Raw genomic sequence first — 21,444 nt, 5'->3', positions numbered from 1 at the left:
AGTAAATTCTACATTGGGAAAATTCCGCAAATGCGTGATTCTCAGTTAGACCAACTGAAATGGCATTTTGCTGGGAATGTTAAACCGGTGTTTTCTCTCACAGAGCAAGGCCAGTGGTATCAGTGGATGCTCAACTGGTGCTGAACCCCATGATTATAAATCCGGAGAATAAAACGTGTCCTGTTCCTGGCTCTACACTACTAGCAACATGGTAAGTTGTTAAAGAAGTATGGGACAAGAGGGGTTGTTCAGACAAGGAATTTTTGTTTCCACTTGTCGCAACTGGAAGTCTTTTCTTAAAATCACAATGATGTGAAGCTTTGAATTAATCAGTATCTCTTGTGTCCATTGTGATATCTGTTTATATCAATAACTTTACCATGTCATTCCTGCATTTGGGTTGAATGTTAAATATTTTTCTTCACCTGTATGAGCCTGCAGGCTGTGTGGACCACTTGTGAACAAAAACTTGAAATCAAACACCTATAAATGAATCTTAGCGAACCACAGATCCTTGCACACTGATAAAAGGTGTCAGGCATGTAAGGCAGAATGAATTAAAGGGAGAATATTGAAGATCAGATAAAAGGGAGTAGAGGTTGAAAACAGGGAAATGGAGGAAGGCGCTAGAAGACACACGGACAGGAAATGCTCCTAGAAGTGTGGAAATGAACCAACATAATAAGGATTCATTGGGGCATGCCCATACACCATGGAGAGCTGATCTTCTTCTTCAAACACAGGAGGATGAGTACATTTGGGCAAACAATCAAACAAGTTTCACATGTTTGATGCACATGCATCAAACATGTGAAACTTTGCACCAACTGAAATGACTAATAATATATGAACATGCTCTACATTACTAGTGAGTAATTTCAAATCTCCTGGCTTTCACTATTGGTTCAAAGTAGGGAATGAGGTTCTTCTGCAGGTTGAACCCACTGACTGATTATGATCCTGGATTCCTGATATCACATACTAGTTTGAAGAGTTCTGAGTAGTGGTTAATAGACTTCCATCTTCCACACTCTACACAAATTTTTTTTTTAGGTTTGTCACTGACTGTTTGATCCAAGGATATTTTAGAGCCAAGTTTTGTAATTAGAGAGATCTTTCTTAAGATGACTAATTTATTTTTGCTCTATATCTTATGCTTTCCTATTGTACCTGGTCAAATGCTAAAGTCAACCAATCGTTTTGCATTTCTATGAGTGATTCCACAGAAGTAGTTGAAAACAGACACTACTTTTAGGTGTCAGGTGCTACACAGAACTTTTCAAGCTACATGAAAGATTCACAGAACACCACTATCCTGTGATAGCTCATAGGGAAACTTGTATTTAAATAGAAATCATGGTGCTGATGACAAGCTACACCTGTTTTTCATATGTTGAAATATTTGCAAAGTCTAGTTCTCTGCTTTTGCAAAATAGTTGCAAATTAACTCTACTAAAGCTTTGGCAGAGTACCCCATTAAAGCTGCATCATCATCATAAAGAATCATTCAACAAGCATGTGTCACACTGACAGCCCTTGATGCCATCCAGGTATCCACCAAAACTAACACCAGGCTCGATAGACTCAACAGTGCTGTGGCCAGATTTGTCATCTCTGCCAGCACCCTATGTGCCAATTTGTGGCAATTTGAAGAGGTAAATGAAAACATTGTCAATTTCTTTTGGACAAGTAGGATATTGAGCTACATTACTGCCCAAAAGTCTGATGGCCACTCATTAAAAAAACTGAACTGTTTTCTTTAATCGATTCAGCATCAATAACAATCACCAGTAATAAGAGTTCTCAAATGTCATTTGTTTGACGCCTGCTTGGGTTTTGGCACATACTGTGAAATCGTTAATAGGATGGCCCCATTAAATGTTAGTAATTTCTGAAATCCATTAATGCATGTTTCGCTTTTATTTTTCTTGCTTGGACTGTTCAATTGTTTATCTTTTGTCCAGAGCACACATGCACTTAATCATGCTTGGACAGACAATCCATTATTTTAACAAGTGTATTCTTGCCAACATTACAATGGTTGTATTATTGTATTAGTTTCTGTAACCCTTACATTTGAACAAACTTGGCTACAAGGATTATAATTGTGTTCCCAGGAGAGATATTTGATAGCTAATTGAATTGAAGTGCTATGTGTTAAAGCGCAGCTCGCTAGTGTTCCTAGATTGTGCACAAAGACACAATATCCCTTGTGCAGGGATACAATTCCCAGAGCACAGGAAGGAGCAAAGTCTGCCTATGTCTCAGAAGAATAGTTTTGCTGTTGATGACTTCCTCTTCTGTTCGCTTTCTGGGGTTGGCCTTTTTTTCTTTGTAGTTGATATAACCTTGTACTCTACACATGAAAACAATTAGCTATGAAACCCCAGTAGGAAAACAATCCTTAAACCTCACAGATAGACTGCAGTACCTCCCCGCCAGCTGCACGGTTTACGCGAAATACCCGCTGATTGATTAATCAGGGCAGCGAATGGAGAACTTCTAGCCAATTGGAAATGTTTGCTGAGTTTTATTAAAGTGCATAGGCAATGTCTTTGCTGTTCCTATAAATAGAAAATCTAAACATTTCATGAGCTAGGGAGAGAACTTTTGATTTTGTTGGTAATGTCTTTTTTACACAAAACAGAAGTTAATTGACTGTGGTTGATTCGATTTAGGGCTAGGCCTTCATTTCGGACAGTTCCAACTACATACAAAGTGGTTGGATAATTTCCCAAGCAGATTAATTCCTTCTGCAAATATTTTATATTAATGTCTTTTGTTATTTCAAAAATGTCATTCTGAGAGTGCAATCGCGATGAACACCCGCAGTTATTGAGATTACATGTTATCACATAACAGCAAGTGCTAGGGAGATTTAACAATTTCACCCTCGTAATGTTGTCTTCTCCTGGGAGTACACTGTTTCTTTAAGAATTATTTTTGCTAATGTGTCGACTTGAAAATAAAAGCGAAATAGGCTTTTTTTTCCAAGGATAACCAAAAGTGCTGTAGGAATAGCTCAACATTTGCAATTTCTCCAGGGAAAAGAGATAAATACTCCTAATAGCCCCAGGCGTCTGTGGGAAGGCCTTGCTTAATGGTATGTGGCAAATGTCTTTGTCCTCGAGGAAGACATTGACTGAGGTCATGCCAGATGTAAACATTCCAGCTAAGGCCCATTTTAATTACAGCTGACTCAGGAAACTGATCCCTTGCTATAATATGATTAGAGGTCATTACCCAGGTGGTGTTTGAGGCCAGAAGGACTTGAAAGTATTTGAGATGCATGGGAGTTGTTACTCTAAAGAAGCAGATTATGGGTCATGTTAACATTCTCCCAAAGCGATAACTGGGAAATAAGCTTAAATCAATTGTTTTAGTCCATCAGAAGAAGTAATGGGTTTTTTTGGTTTGTCAGAGCAATGTGATACCTGCTTGCAACGAGGCACTGCATAAATGGGAAACACTATGCTAATTATTGAATACAGCAGCACTATTTATTGGTTCCTGTATTAGGATGTTCTGGTAATGATAGAAGTGACAGCTGTCATTTCACTCATAAAGGACCCTTTAGTAACAATAGGGATGGACCTATGGGAAGCAGCCTGTGACACCTTGCTAAGTAAAGTCACACGGTTGTGGGGGTGCCCGTACCGTGGAAGGTAATGAGAACGCAATACCCCATGTAAATGTAAAAAATTGATACTTGTATAGCGCACTACTCACCCGCAAGGGTCTCAAGGCGCTTGTACGAATACCGCTGTGGAACCCATCCTGGCTTTCCCTGTGAGGCGTCCACTCCTGGGTACCCCCAAGGTGGAGGCCAGGCATCCTTAGCGATGTGGGGGCCGTTGTGGAGATTAATCAAGCTATTGCCCAGAGTTGCAGAGTGGGACTCCATGATTGGAATAGGCACCGAGGCAAGAATTATCAGGTCCGTGGTATTTTGTGCCAAAGACCCACCGATGCGGGGAATTGAACCCTGGTCCCGGGCTAGACCACTGCATCAGGGTCTGCCGCTCTAACCATTGAGCCACACTTCTCCACCCCATGACCATGAATGTTCACTGCAATTATGTTATTTGTGTATAGGATGATGGCCTCCTTTTATGGCAGCTTTATAAGCATTGAAACATGTAACGGCAATGGTTAGAATAAAGTGGTGTCTTCCCATTGTGACCATAGGACACATTGACCCGTATTCAGAGATACCACTTGCACTGGGCAGCTACAACACTGTGACTGTGCTGGGGGGGTTTGTAGCACAATATTTTGATTGCATCGTTCGTACCCCTATAGTGCAATGCAGCAGCCATGTAAGCACCATGAGGGGTTCCTTGATCCTCTACTTAGTTTCAGGGCAAAGATACCCTTGTTTCATACAATTTCATTCTGAGAGTTGAACAGGAGGTGCATTATCTGACCTAGTGCACTGGCACTTGTAGTAAAATGAAAGTCACATGAGCATCAGCTCCCGGTGCCCATAGCTGATTTTTTTTTTTAATAGCCCCCTCAACCTCTCAATAATGGGATCTACTTATACATCAGTCATTAAATTCCTCTTGCGGCTCATTTCAGCACTAAAAAATGTTGACTATTATTAGGGCATATGATGGTACTGTGTCTGTCATCTTCGGGTATTTTATGCTTGACTCAAAATAATATTCGAAGATAAACCAGCAGCAAAGGGTTGTTGTGAAGCAGTGATAGAGCTAGGTATCCGGAAAGTGCGGCAAAACCACCATGAAACTTGCAAGAATTTAGATGGCGAATTAACAATAAGAAAAACTACTCACATGTCTTTTTTCAGGCAGCATTTTATGTGTTTTCAAAGACAGCTTGCTACGTACCCCATATGACTCTAGTGAGGTGGTGTAACCGGCCAGGACCCCCACTCTATAAAGTGTTCCCGCACACTACCGTTAGGCTGCTTTACTCAACCTCCACTGAACTTCTAATTTGCCATGTGTGTTCCCACTTCACAGCTAAAGTACTGAGGGACAATGTGGTCCTTGGATGAGTTCATTGCTGTATGAAGCACAGCAGGGCAGGCTTTAGTGCTGGTGATGCCTGGTGCGACAATCTTTTTTGGTGCCCCTCCCCCGTGACCTCTTTCTCACATTCCCTCACAACTACCCTGCAAAAGGGCCCCTCATCTTTCCATAGCCCCACTCTCACATACATTTCATTTGATTTAAAGCTCTGGTAAAGGCTGGCTTTACTAATCCACTCAGCTATCCATACAAGATACAGATCTGTTATAAGCAGCAGACATATTAACCCTCTGAGCTACTTTATGTCTAGTCATACCTGCCTCTAAATAAAACTCCCATCTCTGTCTGCAGCGGGAACATTAATGACAAGAGTTATTTAACATTTTTACTGCTGCCTAAAAGCTGGACATACAAATAAATTTGCAAATTGTAAGTTATTGCTAAACACAGCGCCCCTCCTTGAGGTCAGTGCCCCCTCTCCAGGTCAGCGCCCGGTGCTGCTGCACCACTTGCACTGCCCTCAAGCTGTCCTTGAAGCACAGCATACACCGCTGAGCAACCAGCTGATGTGACTGATGGTACTAGAGCAAGTTACCTGCTGCTGAGAAGTTCAATGAATAGAAAAATGCAGTTAGCAGCTGTGAACTGTTATATTAAAGGCATTGGTGAAACAGAGAAACAGAGACCAAGGTGTCAATCCGTGTGTGCGACCAGCGAAGGTTTGTCTGGTCTCCTGTTGACAATTATTACTGGTGGTGAATAACGGCTTCATTTTGAAACATAGCAAATTGTTTAAGCAGATGTAAGTAATTGCATTGGCTCATTAGGCAGAACATTTTCCGTCAGACTGCTTCCTTCCTGCCTATACCACTGGGTCAAGAAAGGGTCCAACACGCTGCGCCAGAATGCAGCTAACTGCAGCCATTTTCCCTTGCCTTGAGTGTAGAGAACTCAGCTTGGCATGCTTCATAGTTTTTTTTTAACGTATTTATTCTTTTTCTAATATATATATATATATATATATACAAACGTAATCCAGATTAAGGATAGATAAATGAATCCACTGGAGCCATGGCCACAAGTAATAAACGGATCTTTATTTTTGGCTTCGGGTAGACCCGACGCGTTTCGCAGTTACCTCACTGCTTTGTCAAAGGTGGTTCAATAAAGTGCAGTACACACATTTAAAGGTGCAGGGTTCCACTTAATAAACATAGTAAAAATACTTCCGTTTTTTCAGCAGAGTAAACACAAATAATTATCGCATTGCCCTTAAACGTATTTGAGCCATTAATAATTCATACATTGCTTCTTGAATAGAGCCCCAGTGGGCAAGGCATTGATTAAATCATCATCTCATATATTAACAATTAAACTCAACAAATTTCTTTGTGATGTAGCTCAAGTGAGCAAAAATCCCCTCTTCTGGGCAAAGCATCTTTGGAAGTTACATCTTCTATCTGCAGAGAAAACAAACGGAAAAGCTGGCTTTAAAAACTAGTGAGAACCCTTAGTGTCCAACGAATATAACTAAAGACTTAAAAATTAAACAAAGATATACAGTAAGCGGAGAATAGGGTACAGAACATGATTCACCTTAGGTGTATAGAAATTTCATTGTCCATATTTAAACCATAAGGAATCACGGTGTTATATTTTATAATTAGCTTTGATTCCAATTTTCTTAATTCTAGTGTGCGGTTCCCCCCTCTCTCTCTCAGGGGTATTGTGTCAAGCACACAGAATTTAAGCAGACTTGGGTTTTGGTTGTGATTTACAGAAAAGTGTCGAGCAACTGGGTACTGTTTATCATTCTTGCTAATTGCCCGCAGATGTTCTAAGATGCGCAATTTAGCTTTTTTGATCGTACTGCCTATATAGAATCTCCAAGTCAACAGCGAAAGCCCTGTAAGAGGACGTGGTCGAGGCGGCAGAGGAGGAAGAGGGAAAAATTATGCTACAAACAGTACAGGAGGAACCCCAGTGGGAATGGTGACCAGGGGAAGAGAGGCGCAAAAGAAATGATGAGTCAAACTGTGGTAAACCTCTCTAATTATTTATTGACTGATGATGAACTGAGTGTGCTTGCGAAAGGACTGTCGTTTTGCCCATCCTCGAAATTTAATTATACAGAGACTAGAATTGACTTGTTTAACTTTACGAGAAAACTGAAGTTAAAAAAATGGTTTGCTATTCATAAAAACAAGCAACCAAATCAATCCCACCAAATTCCCATTAATTTGAATGTATCAGATTTGGAAACACTTCATGTAATACATGAATTGGGGAATGTTGAAAATTTCATTGATGACCCCTTTTTGAACCTCATAAATACAGACATTGACATGGGGCTAAGTGGGGGAACCAATTTTAAACCAAAATCCACTTTTATTCCCCAAATCAGTAATGATGCGATTAATTGTTTTGAGAGAGGTGTAATTGATGAGCTTAGAAAAATTGAGAAAAATGGTTGTAAGAACAGGCAAAATTTGTCGAAAAATCAAAGACAAGCAATCAAAACACTACAAGATCGCAGAGATATAGTGATTAAAAAGGCGGACAAGGGTGGTAACGTGGTTGTCTGGCCTTTACAAATGTATTTGGATGAAGGCCTGAAACAACTGTCAGACTGTACCAAGTATGAGGTGGTGACTAGGATTGAATATGACAAATGTATCGATGAAGTGTCCCAAAAACTGGTGAATTGGAGGGATATGGGTATCTTGGAGCAGAATGAGTATTTGTTTCTACAATGTAAAGATGCGAAAATTCCAATCCTATATCTCCTGCCCAAAATCCATAAACATGCCACTATACCACCAGGGAGACCTATAGTATCTTCCAGGGGTAGTGCACTGGAGAATGTGTCAAAATACGTGGATTACTTTCTCCAACCATTCGTACAGGGACTCCCAGCATATGTTAAGGATTCTGGAGACTTCCTGAAAATGATCAATGGTATTAAATGGAAAGAGAGTTATCTTCTCATGAGTTTAGACGTGTGCAGTCTCTACACCAGCATCCCGCAGGCAGCTGGTGTAGATGCCTGTAAATACTTTCTAAGAGAACGGTCAATTTCTTTTTTTCTGCACACAGACATGATATTGGAAATGATCACATTATGTCTGAAGAACAACTTCTTCATTTTCAATAAAGTTTTGTACAAACAAACCCAGGGGACGGCAATGGGAACCTGCTTTGCTCCCAGCTTTGCAGGTCTTTACCTCGGCTGGTGGGAGGAGCAGGTTGCCCGGAAAATCGATCAGTATCAAGATCATGTTGTCCTCTGGGTAAGGTACATCGACGATGTATTTTGCATCTGGGATGGTGACCAACAACAGGCAGAAGCATTTGTAAATATACTAAATCAGAATGAATGTAACCTACAGTTCACATATGAAATGAGTAAAGAAAAAATTGAATTCCTTGACTTGGAACTGAATATTGTTGGTGATGTGATCTGCAGTAAACTTTATCGGAAAAAGACAGCCGGTAATAGTTTATTATTAGCTCAGAGCTGTCATCCAAGAAACCTCATTAACAGTATTCCCTATGGGGAACTGCTGCGTGCAAAACGCAACTGCAGCCTGCCTGAGGATTTTGAATTGGAACAGCAAGTGATGGTTTCGAGGTTTAAAGAGAGGGGATACAGCTGCTCGACTATCCAGACAGCAGTCGACAAGGTTGGCCTAGTGAAGAGAGAGGATTTACTAAACCCCAAAGAGAAAGAAACAGCTGTAAACAAACAGACAAGATTCATTACCACGTACCATAACCAGGCATGGGAGGTACGTAGGAGTCTAAAAAAGTTCTGGGAGGTTCTGAGAACTGATGAAGATCTGAAAGAAGACTTGTCAGTGGAGCCATCGATAACTTTTAGACGTAACAAATCTCTGAAGGATATACTCATGACAAGTGAGATCAAAGAGACTAAAAAGAAAAATCCAGTCCAAGGTTTCTTTACTTGTTCAAAATGCAAAGCCTGCCGCTACAGCAACAACTGTAAAGCAGTGAAACTGAATAAAGATGTAGCAACATTTCAAATAATAAAACACCTATCCTGTGATACAGAATTTGCCATATATGCCTTAAGATGCCCATGTGATCTGTATTATATAGGCAGTACGATCAAAAAAGCTAAATTGCGCATCTTAGAACATCTGCGGGCAATTAGCAAGAATGATAAACAGTACCCAGTTGCTCGACACTTTTCTGTAAATCACAACCAAAACCCAAGTCTGCTTAAATTCTGTGTGCTTGACACAATACCCCTGAGAGAGAGAGGGGGGAACCGCACACTAGAATTAAGAAAATTGGAATCAAAGCTAATTATAAAATATAACACCGTGATTCCTTATGGTTTAAATATGGACAATGAAATTTCTATACACCTAAGGTGAATCATGTTCTGTACCCTATTCTCCGCTTACTGTATATCTTTGTTTAATTTTTAAGTCTTTAGTTATATTCGTTGGACACTAAGGGTTCTCACTAGTTTTTAAAGCCAGCTTTTCCGTTTGTTTTCTCTGCAGATAGAAGATGTAACTTCCAAAGATGCTTTGCCCAGAAGAGGGGATTTTTGCTCACTTGAGCTACATCACAAAGAAATTTGTTGAGTTTAATTGTTAATATATGAGATGATGATTTAATCAATGCCTTGCCCACTGGGGCTCTATTCAAGAAGCAATGTATGAATTATTAATGGCTCAAATACGTTTAAGGGCAATGCGATAATTATTTGTGTTTACTCTGCTGAAAAAACGGAAGTATTTTTACTATGTTTATTAAGTGGAACCCTGCACCTTTAAATGTGTGTACTGCACTTTATTGAACCACCTTTGACAAAGCAGTGAGGTAACTGCGAAACGCGTCGGGTCTACCCGAAGCCAAAAATAAAGATCCGTTTATTACTTGTGGCCATGGCTCCAGTGGATTCATTTATCTATCCTTAATCTGGATTACGTTTGTATTTGTGGGAGTGGCATTCCCAGCCGTGTTGCCCGCCGTGAACTGTGGCTTGTTTTCCTGCCAAAACTACGTTGGATATATATATATACATATATATATATATATATATATATATATATATATACATACATATATATATATATATATATATATATATATATATATATATATATATATATATATATATATATATATATATATGTGTGTGTGTGTGTGTGTGTGTGTGTGTGTGTATAAGCATTAGAACCCGACAAGTCTTAAAAAATATGTACAAGCAGCAAACGCTATCCATTCGACATTTAGAGCCAAGTACAAAGTGTTGCCACTGATCCAGCTTTTGGGAACTTGCAAATCTCAATAATCTGGACCCAATTTAATACCTAACTAGCCTTTCAAGCTGCATGAGTTTGAACCAATCTGACCAATTCACTCATTTTATTTATTCTCTTCCTTCTCCGGTGAATCTTTATATAATAGTCAGGGATTGGAAAAACAATATCAGAATTCTCAAGAAATATCATTATAAAGAATAATCATTTAATATAACTGACACTAATAATGACAAACTCTGTTTATAAGTCAATATGCTTTATCTAAATAATGTGATTGCTCATCAAGTACAGTACAGCTCGAATCATAGATCATCACACAAGAGAACATTAGCAAAGTAAATCACAATTGTACATCTCAAATGTCAGCACAATGAGAGAGTGGATATGCGTAGAGACAAAAGGATAAAGTCATCTGCAAATAAGATTTATGCAAATTCAGAATATAATAGTAACCAAACTTGCAAGGTTCTAGAAATCTGAAAAGCTACCCTCCGACTATGAGAGTAAACTGGGCACCCCAAGAATAGTTGAAGAGCAAAGTCAAAGAGTCAGGATAAGCAGAACAACAGCCAGCCCATAGAATTAGGAAATAGCAACACAGCTGCCTCCTCTTGCAAAGTAGGAGAACGCACTCTAAACTTCACCATCTTACTACTAATAGTTATACTTTAGATTCAACCCTCATTGTATCATCACTCATACAATTATTTGTTTTCATTGGTCCAAAACAAGGAGTGTCTGATCACACCACTATCAATGTGCCTAACTTCAACAGTTCCTTTGTCTTTAATTTGCTTACATCATCATCCTTTAGCAGAGGAAATTCTAACATCGCACTTCTGCGGCTTGTACATTTCTCCATCTTGCTTATGCATCAATTTTGCAGTACAAGTGTCCACATTCTCCATTCGGCAAAGATGTTCCATTCATAATGTTCATTGTTTCCTCCGCACAACCTTGGCCATCATCAGAAACTTGTGAAGAACAGATTACATTTTTCTCCTTTCTACATTCTAATAAGCCAATTAAACCTAAAAAGACTCTTGCGGCCTCTTCTGCAGAGCAGTTAAATACACTGTAGTAAAAACAAATACATGTGTCATTATCATCGTTATTTCATAAATTTCGGTTATTATTCGCTCTGCTTATGCTTACATTTTCTTACGCTTTGCACATTATTTTAAAATGAAACTCATGGCTTTTGGCTGTTATTTTCTGCATTAATCGTGTGCATTTGCGGCCTACACTAATTTCCCCAGTGCGCGCTTGCACTGTTTTCATCTTTCAACTTTTTCATTTTGCACTGTTAATTTTCACACCTTTTGGTTAATTATTCACACAATGAGGAGTTCAATCCAAGAAGGTTTTATTTCACTTGTCCATTGCATAACTCTTACCAAAGTCTTCATAAGCTCAGGTGCAAGTCTGTTAAAATGTGTTAGTGAAGCACCTAAAAAAGGTACAAATATCGTTTGCATGCATCATTATCATTGTTTGAGCACGTGTAAATTGTGTGCAAAATCTCAGAGGACACTTGTAAGAAATGCAAATTACGCCAGGGACTCATTGCACCCTATTTTGCACATGGGTCTAAATGACCTTTATAGTGCCATTTGTGTATACTGGAAATACACATTACATAATAGAAACAAAGTTTGTTATTAAACTTGCAATTTTTTCTGAAAAACAAAAGTTGTTTTAAATGTTTAGATATAGAACCTTTTACTCGACCTGCTGGAGAAGTACCAAAACCGGCCCCGGAAAAGTGCTCGGCCGGCCAAGAACCCCCCCCCCCCCCCCCCCCGGAAGGTTGGAGGTACAGTCAAGCACTTTGCTAGCGCCGGTTTTCGGCCGATTTTGTTGCAGGGCCGATTCTGCAAAAACGGCCCTGTAACAAAATCGGCCCCCAGGGGCTCAAAATTGCCCGGTGCCCACTATGGCCAGTCCGGGCCTGGCTGTCACAGCCTCATACTTTTGACACTTAGACCCTCATCTGTAAAAGTGGATCAATATTTCCGGTATGTATGAAAACTGCTGTTAAGGTACATACCAGAATCATGAGTTTGGTGGCTTACACTGCTCTCCTGCAGTTTTCCCTGGATACATTTCGGCAGGTCACACTGCTAACATTTATAAAGGGTAAAATGCGTGGCAATTACTAGGGCATTTGGATTCTGATGCGATCAGGACCAAATTCACCAATGTATTCCTTATTATAAAGGATAAACTCATAATTTGGTGTTATTTATCCCACCCAATGAATTCTGTTCCAGAAGAGTCAGATATTCTCAGGTCTGATAAATACCACCCAAGCACCAGGCCTCTGGAATGATGGCCTTATTTTGTGGAGCTGAAAAAGTTTTAATCGTCATTAGGTTCTGTTTCCACAGCACTGCTGTCGCCAGACATTACGATCAACCTAAAAAAGAGCTTTCAGGAGTACTATAGGGAGAGGGTCTTTGGCTCTGCCCATACATTGGTAGCCATGTTTACACAGTTTGATTTGGCAGAAATGATGTTTGTATTGCACTCTTATTGGCTCCTGGCGGGTGTTTCCTCTCCACTACCCATAATGTAATCAGAGATGTGGAGCCACTGAAAACTCGAGCCAGGGTGTTGAAATCTGGAGCCCACAACTAGCCGCGCTTCCATGTTCCTTCTGCCTGCCTCCCTCCCTCCCTCTCTCCAGGATGTGGCATTAAGGCCAGCGCTACAGATTCTAGAACTGCAGGACCACGTCCAGGTCTGGGCGTTGGCTCAAAATCCTAGGATTCTGGATAAATCACTTAATCTCCTCATGCCTGTAAGCAATGATTACGACTTTTTATAATGTAACTTGTACCCATGTATACTGTTCCAATTGGGCCTTTAAGTTGAGTTCACATACTATAAAATCCGAAAAAGACGCATAAGGAAATATAACTAGATATCCATTTCCTGGCTGTTTTGTGAAACCAGAAAACCTAAATAAATTGCAGTTTCACTGCTTAAATTGTGCGATCATAGACAAATATTTTAATTCACCAAAACTTTTTTCTTCATTACCGTGTATGAATGCACTTTCAAATATGTGAGGTCAGAATACGAGTTGTTCAAAAACCTATTGTGCTTGTTATAATAGGCTCTAATGTTGCTCTATAATAATCAGGGCCACATATAGGGCTTCTTGATAATTGTCTTGCCTATTAGTGCACTAATGATTTAGGTTAGTAACTAACAGTTTTAATAAGTACTTCTCACTGCAGTACTCTAATGCGAGGTATTAATGTGAAAGCTACACATTTTAAAGAATGCACTTTTTTTTTCTTTTGAAGCGACTTAATCATGTTTTATGTGATGGTTGTTGTATGATTTACATAGCAAACAATTTCAGGGCCTGGCAAGTGCACTGGCATTAAGATCTGCACCAGACCCTTGGCGCGGCTCTCTCTGTAAATGTGTTGACTCGCACACTTCTAAATGTAATGCTTATTGACCCAGCTTCAGTATGCCAAGAGGAAGCATTGTTGTTGTTTTTTTGTATGCCCTTATTTTAACAAATTGACTGTTGAAAGATAAATGGCGACCATATCAGGGTTAAGCAAATTGTCAACCTAGTAATATACACACCTCAGAAAATAATGTATGATTGCTGCATTTACATTGTCTGATCCTAGTAAAGCTGCTTCTCGGGACAACTATCCACCCTGGTAGAGACGGACAAATGCACAACACTAAGAGCTAGATGTATGTACAACTGGTCGTGAAATAAAAGACTGCGACCAGTGTGGTCAATTGTGAAGCGCCCTATATGCTTATAGGTCATTTTGCAAAACACCGATTTATAGTGGGTTGCATTTCGACCTACTTCATGAATAAGAATGAGGTAGGTTGCAAATTGTAACCCACTATGAATCACAGCAATCACAGGGATGGTGGCCCGTTGAGTTGTGCAGACCAGCGTGTTTGTGATTCCTTTTAAATAAAGCCCTTTTTTCTCTAAATGCACTCCGTTTTTTTTTTCTTCTGTTAATGGGATGTGTTTAAACAAAAAAATTGAAAGTACACTTTTTGGTTTTGAAGAGTAGGCAGTGGTCTGCCTACTCTTGAAAAATATATTATTTAACATTCACAAAGGGGAAGGGGGTCTCGTGGGGACCCCCTCACATTTGCAAATAGGTTACCACCCCCTTTCAGGTGTCAGTAAGATATTAATGTTTTGGAGCCACATTTCATTTGCAAAACATTAATACATACTGTAGGAGGGTGGATACCTGACTATGGTTACCCCCAACTTTTTGCCTGGTGTTTTGCTGGTTTTCCGACTTAGTTGACCTGGGACCCTGCTATTCAGGGCCCCAGGCCTACTGCTCTCTCTGTAAAATGGATTCCATGTACCTTAGGTACATATCTAATTGGTACTGGCCACCTTATCAGACCCTGTAACTCAGGGCATAGGTGTACCCAGGGCCTACCAGGGGCTGCATCATGTATTATGCCACCCCTGCCTGGCAATCTAAATCTGACACAACTGGCTGCACGACAGCTGGGGCAAGGTGGTGTAATCACCCTTTGCTTTAGATATAGTATACCTATATCTAACCCTAAAATGGACACATGTATTCCTATCAGTCACTCCTATGGCAGGCCTTAACAATCCTGAAGGCAGAATTATGTGAGATGGTGCTCTGGCATGAGCTGAGCCCGTCTGCAGCTTGCGGAACCAAGTCCTAATAGCTGTTCTATGATAACGCGTACCATATACTCTTAAGTGCATTATAATCCTCGCGGTTATTTGCTATCTTTGGTATCGCTTTATCAAAACATGTCGAGTAAGGTGTCATACGAATTGGAATACTAACCCCTCGCCAATTCTGGCGACGGGGTTAGCATTCCACCCTTCTAGAGGGACACGACATGTATGTAACTGTGAATCCCGGTTAAAGTTAACTCGAGCCTCAGCATCACAAAATGGATGCTGCCACCACAGACACAAGTCTGACCCCCTGCAGCTGGGAGTCCTTCCAGCGAGGGGAGCTTGGACAAAGGGTTTCCTGTCAGGGGCGGTGCTAGCACCATCCCAGACAGGGTTTTGTGTATCCTAGGTAGGCAGGGCTGAATAGGAAGGTGACTGCAAGTGGCACCCCGGTGCTCACTGTGCATCTGCCAGTTTGAACCAGTTCCAGGGGCACACCAGCCCCTGAGCTGGGGAAAGTCCGGCATGGGAGAGGGGTGTAACCACCCCCTTCCTGGTCCCACCCAAGGGCAGTACCTAGTCCCGTACCAGCCCCTTTCTTTAGTATAAAGGTGGGAGCGGGGACCCTTCCAAATTAGATCATCTTTGAATCCTGAAACTACTTTCTACGAAAGGAACTCTCGACTTCTTCTCAAGATGTCTCCCTTGTGACTAAGGAGTAGTCACCCTGCATCTGCGGGCACCAACTAAGAACACTGCAGTTTGCTGCACGTCCTTCCTCCGGAATCCGACTGACCAGCACAACGAGACCCAGCTTCCCTGGCACCCCTGACCTCTACCTACATCGTCAGCTCAGCTGAGATCCGTGGGTGTGACGAGACCTCGAGGGACCGGCCATCTTCAGAACTGCACGACTCTTATCCAGCACAACCGCCGAGGGATCCTCGAGTGAGTGCTTTGGGGTTTAAGAAGCCCTAACCCTGAGCAGCTCCAGCACCGAAGTTCAGCCTCCCAGCATCCACGAGATCTGCGTGGGGCCCTTCTGCTCTTTGCTGCTCAACGCATTGTCCGGCTACTTGCCCGCTGGCTTGTAGCCCTCTTGACGACGCACCACGACGACAACACTGCTGGTCTGGTTGCTCCAGACTGGCCCTTGCTCCCCTCCAACAGAGGAGCACCCCGGACCCTCCTGGTCCACTCCAGACGCCATTTTGAGTCCACCGCGTGGGCTTGCATTTGCCAAGACTTGTTGCCCCAATCCTGGGTCCAGCGACGTCGACAGCAGATACCATCGTGGGACAGCTCGCACCTCCATCCTGGTTGCCTACAACGCCTCCTGGTCCGTGAGACTGCAGAGCCCAGCGTCGCCCACTCACCTGGTCGAGGTGACTTCATCCGGTGCCATCCGGGTGCCCATCTAATCACTGGCTAGTGATTCAGAACTTGGTCCCCTCTGCTTACAGGTGTCTTCCATCTTCGATCCAGGCTTGGATCACTTCGAACTTCATCACTGGTCGCCTGCCAGCAACTTCTTCTTTCAGGCTCCATAGACTGCAACGAGGATTCCCGACGTCTTTTCAGACCTATGCATCCGCAGCCCCTGGGCTAGGTAAACTCAGCATTTCGGTGCTCCAGCATAGCTTAACTATCCAAAGGTCCAGATCCTTTTTCGTTTCAGCTCTACCTAGTCGGATTCGTCCGATAACACTAACTTTACGAAATCTAGCATCCATAGACTTTGTCCCGCATCCCACGTGAGAGTGCACACTCTGCACCCGATCTCCCTAGGTCTCCTGCAAGTAATCTGAAGGTTCAGTAGTCCAGTCCTAGCGATCCTAAAGGCTATTAGAGTAGTACTTACCTGCTAGTAATTTCGCATTCCACTTTTAGAGTATATGGTTTTTCGTGCCCCTCGGGCATTTGTGTAAATTGTGCGACTTTCAGTATTTTCTTAAGAGCTTTGTATTGTGCTTAGCGCCCTGTCCTCATAAAGAGTCCAGGGCTGTTGTGTTCTAAATAAATATACTTTATTTTCATAACAACTTGTGTGGTGTCCTTTCACTTGGTGTTCAAGGGGTATATGTGATGGTATAACAGCTGGCTTAACACGCCCTCTAGAGTTTAGCCTAAAGACTGCTCTTGCCAATGCTACTAGGATAGCTGGTCTAACGGTTGACTTACAACCAATCATCAATAAGGGTCGTTTGGAATGATACACAGTGATCACTAGAAGGGTGAGCACTACATATCAGGCCAACTTCTCACACATACCACTACAATTTGCTATTCGGAAGGGACGCCCTAAACACGCCCCTTCCAAAAACCGAAATGGTATTAGGTTGCAAACCCAAACTGTGATTCAGTCACAATTTGGTGTTCATGCATTTAAGAAACATTTTTGCTGTCGCAAACAGCCCTACTTCTGTGAATGGGGTCGTTTGTGACCTCAAAAATGCTTTGCACATCTGGCCCTAAGTTCCAAGCACTCAGTTCCAAAGGCAAACTTTGGTGGCCGCTGGAGCCACAGCTCTAGGTGGGATGGGTATGAAAAACATCATTTATTTCAGTGAGGTAACCCCAGCCACTCCTGGAGCCAAAGTCCTTATTCTGAAGGTCAGGATAGAATAATCAGAATTCAAATTATGGCTCCAGAACAGGGTCTCTGAGTTGAGGGAGGTTGTAGAAGTGTGGGATTGAGGGGTGCAATTGGAATCAGGAAAATGCTACCTCGTCAGCTACCCGGAACCGGAAGCTGAGATCTGCCCTGGACCAGGGTTCAATTCCCCGCCTTGGCGGGTCTTGGGCAAAAAATTCCACGGACTCGATAATTCTCGCTCCGGTGCCATCTCGACTCACGGATTCACACTCTGCGACTCTGGGCAATTGCTTGCTTAATCTCCACAACGGCCCCTCGCGGCGGGATGCCTGGCTTTCACCTTGTGGATACCCTGCCGGGGTTATCTCACAGGGGAATACCAGGACGGGTTCCCTAAGCAAGCGCCGGGAAACCCACAGCGGGTAGCTGTGCGCTATATAAGCTCAAATACATTTACACATTTACAACCCGACGGACATACTTCGAGGCTGTCTCTCCCAGAGATTGATTCTCAGCACTCTGATCACCGACTGGATCGGAACTAGGTTATTTTTCACCCTCCCGGACCCCCCTCAGCAGCAACCACACCTGCATGTCCTGACGAGGAAACCTGATACAACAAAAGGACTGGGCTGTTCCTGGGGTTTGTGTGCAGGTCACTGGAGTGTGGATATGGAATGGTGGTTAAATGGTAACCTACCACTGGGTATCCATTTTGCTGGATATAATGGCCTCACACACCTTTGCAGGTGTCATGCTTCATCATAGGCAATGCTCCTCGTTGGGTAGGCGGTGCAATTCCCAACGGGCAACACCTCAAAGAGGGGCTCTATGGCGGAGATCTTTTTTTCCAAATGCCTATGGGTGAAGTGAGGGTGAGGGGCCAGAGTGTTGTAGACGGAAATGTGAAATAAAATGAAGCAAGGGTACCGGAGGCAACTTTATTCGGGTGGTCCCATGCGTCAACTAAAAACAGTAGCTAGTCTGGGCGGTCTGGACAGTAATGTTTCCACGCTCAAAACTATACTAAGCAGTGTAGATAGTGGTCGACATGTTTCTCGCTAAAGGTACATTGACCGGCGATTCATCAGGACCTATCAAAAAGTACTCGCAGTCTACAATTTAGCTGATCTATCTAGGTATCAGTGTTATATTTATAATTGGGAATGAACTACCTGCATTTACATTTTTCCTTGCCTAAAGGTCAATTTTTAAATGTAACAGCAGAACCTGGCAGGATGAACATCGGTGAGTCAAGCCTCTGTAGCTAAGATTCGTGCTCCAGTGTCCGCGTTCCTCTGCCTACCCCTCTCCGCCAGGACCGGATAGTGACGAGGAAACCCCTTCGGATCCCGCTCCCCCCCTCATCAGCGGGTCCCCAAACAATAATAATTGATCGAGCGCCACGATCGAGTGCCACGCCTGTCCTCTGCCAGACGTCCACCGACCTGTGGATCGTCCTAGCACCGACTCACAGCACTGCCCTCGACCCAGTCCTGATGAAGATCCTGATTTAATGGGATTGAAACGCCGTCGACCATCCAGCGCAAGCACAGGCGCAACACACGAAGCGGTTCACAATATTGAACATACTGAATATGAACTTTTAAAGCCACTTGGAACCGCTGTGTACTAAATGCTTCACTGTATATTTATGCACCAGTCACCTTGCGCCGCCCACGCTGTTTCACATTGTCACACGAATCGCTACCTTGTTTTTCACTGATACACCTTGAGCACCACGTACAATTCGGGTTGTTTATCATTTATGTTAATTGTTTACTGCAGTGCTGCAATAACTGCAAATTATTCCTTGTATTTTCATTTTACCTTTTTCCCTCGAACATTTGGATAACTGATGCCTTGAGCACATGCTATAATCATACAGAGTCTCCTTGCCTCCTTTCGGATAATGTTGTAAGCATATCCTTGCTAACTGCCTTAAACTAATACCAGTTGGGATATCATATTTCTCTATTTTACCACACCCTAAATCCCAACACGGGTGACGGGTATCTTGCTCCTGGTGTTTTTACAATGTCTGCACTTTTAGCATGGCACAAGTATGAGCTTGCACCATGCAATGCAGCACTGGTATGTGTTTGTACCATACTGGGTGGTACCAGCGTGAGCTTACACCATGACAGGCAGCACCAATCTGCACTATACCAAGAAGCAGCAGCAGTTTGCACTTCTATGGTACGTTGTTACACCACTTTTGTGTAACATGCTGCACAGCACCGTCTTACTCCCTTACTGTATTGTATTGTATTGTATATTGGATTTATATAGCGCTTATCACCCAGGGGTCTCTAAGCGCTTGCCTTGGGAACCCGTCCTGGCTTTTCCCTGTGAGATAGCCCCTACAGGGCATCCCCAAGGTGAAAGCCAGGCATCCCGTCGCGGGGGGACATTGTGGAGATTAAGCAAGCTTAATGCCCAGAGTTGCAGAGTGTGAACCCATGATTAGGTCAGGCACCGAAGCGAGAATTATCGAGTCCGTGGACATTTGAGCTCAAGACCCTGCCGCGTCGGGAATTGAACCCTGGTCCCGGGTCTGACCTCTGCTTCAGGGTCTGCCTGCTCTAACCAGTCAGCCACACTTCTCCACATCGTCAGATTGTGAATATGACACAGCTACTGCTATTTTGGGAATGCTCATGGTATATACCTACATCCATTCCAGGGCTGGGCCCCTACCAATAGGTATATGGGGGTAAGACAGCTCAATTGCTTAATGGTGTACCCCAGAGGTATGTTGCCTAGCTATTTGCCAACTGTTCAATTGCTCAATCTAACTTTCATCCTCTCCGAGGTCTAATATAGCAATCTAACAAGCTCTTGTTTATTTAATTGCCAGTGTACAATGGCATTTGTGATAGGCACTATAGCAAGGGTCAACATTTCTATAAATGTCGTGATGTGTGTGGCCTGGCAGGAAGAATCGACTTAAGATACACAGACACTACATTTCATACACACATGAGAGCACTGGTGCATGCCACTTGACATGGAGAAAAGCATGCTGCCCGGTCCAAAGATCATCAGGGCTTTAAATGGAATGAAAAACCTGGAGGAGTTGCTCAAAGGGACGCTGCCAATGTAATTAAGGGTGTGACTTAAAAATACTTAAGCTAATAATCTGAGTTTAGCATAGTGTGCTGCCATCTGGTATTTTGCTGCCTCTGTCATTGCACTCAGATTTATAAAGCAACAAGTTACATTACACCTACTACAATCCAGGACTATTAGCTTTGTCAATGATTGTTAGTTGCATAAGATGCATGAGCACTGCCTATGGCTTTGTTTAATATGACATTGAGAACTCCTCAGTTATTGTTGATGTAACAGCTAGAGTTCCCGACTTTGTAGCTCCAGAACCAGATTCGAGCCTTGGCGCCAAACTTAATATCCTGCGATTTAAAAAATCAATGTGTCTTTGTAAAATGTAACTTTTACTCATAAAAGCGTTCCAATACCTTTGGGTTGAGTTCATGCTATATAAAACGGCAACAACAACAAAACAAGTCTCTTTGAAGTTACATCAAAAGCAGTGAAGTCTGTTACTTCTGCAGAATCGAAATTTTTTTTTTACCCTGAGGGTGAGGGCAGCAAGGAGAGCCCTATAGGGACCCTTCTCAGTACCTGATTTTTAGAGCTGTGGATGCGGAGTACCGTCAGGTCCTTGCTCACTTAAAGCCCTGCTCACCATTGAATTTCCTTGGAGGTGGCTGTGAAAAGATGAGCCAGAGCAGTGTGCTCTTAATTTCCTCCTGAGGCTTGAGCCGGGAGGCTGTTTTTACGATTGTATTGCTGAATCTGCACTTTCTTTCCATGTGTCCGCTCCCTCCCCCTCGCACTGTATTTTAGAATTGA

The 21,444-nt window shown here is 42.5% G+C and overlaps 1 protein-coding gene across 1 annotated transcript in view; it reads left to right on the top strand.

Moving 5' to 3' along the window:
- The window catches only part of ITGA8 (integrin subunit alpha 8), a 721,129-nt gene that overhangs the window by 401,352 nt on the left and 298,333 nt on the right, over positions 1 to 21,444 (top strand). The window contains exon 15 of the mRNA XM_086941818.1: positions 104 to 211. Coding sequence (XP_086797944.1) covers positions 104 to 211 — 108 coding nt within the window. The remainder of the gene's footprint in view (positions 1 to 103; positions 212 to 21,444) is intronic.

The sequence above is a fragment of the Lissotriton vulgaris genome, chromosome 10 (genome assembly GCF_964263255.1).
Source record: "Lissotriton vulgaris chromosome 10, aLisVul1.2, whole genome shotgun sequence".
Classification (NCBI taxonomy): domain Eukaryota; kingdom Metazoa; phylum Chordata; class Amphibia; order Caudata; family Salamandridae; genus Lissotriton; species Lissotriton vulgaris.
Note: the sequence above shows the minus strand (reverse complement) of the source record. Positions and strands in the feature narration are given on the sequence as shown.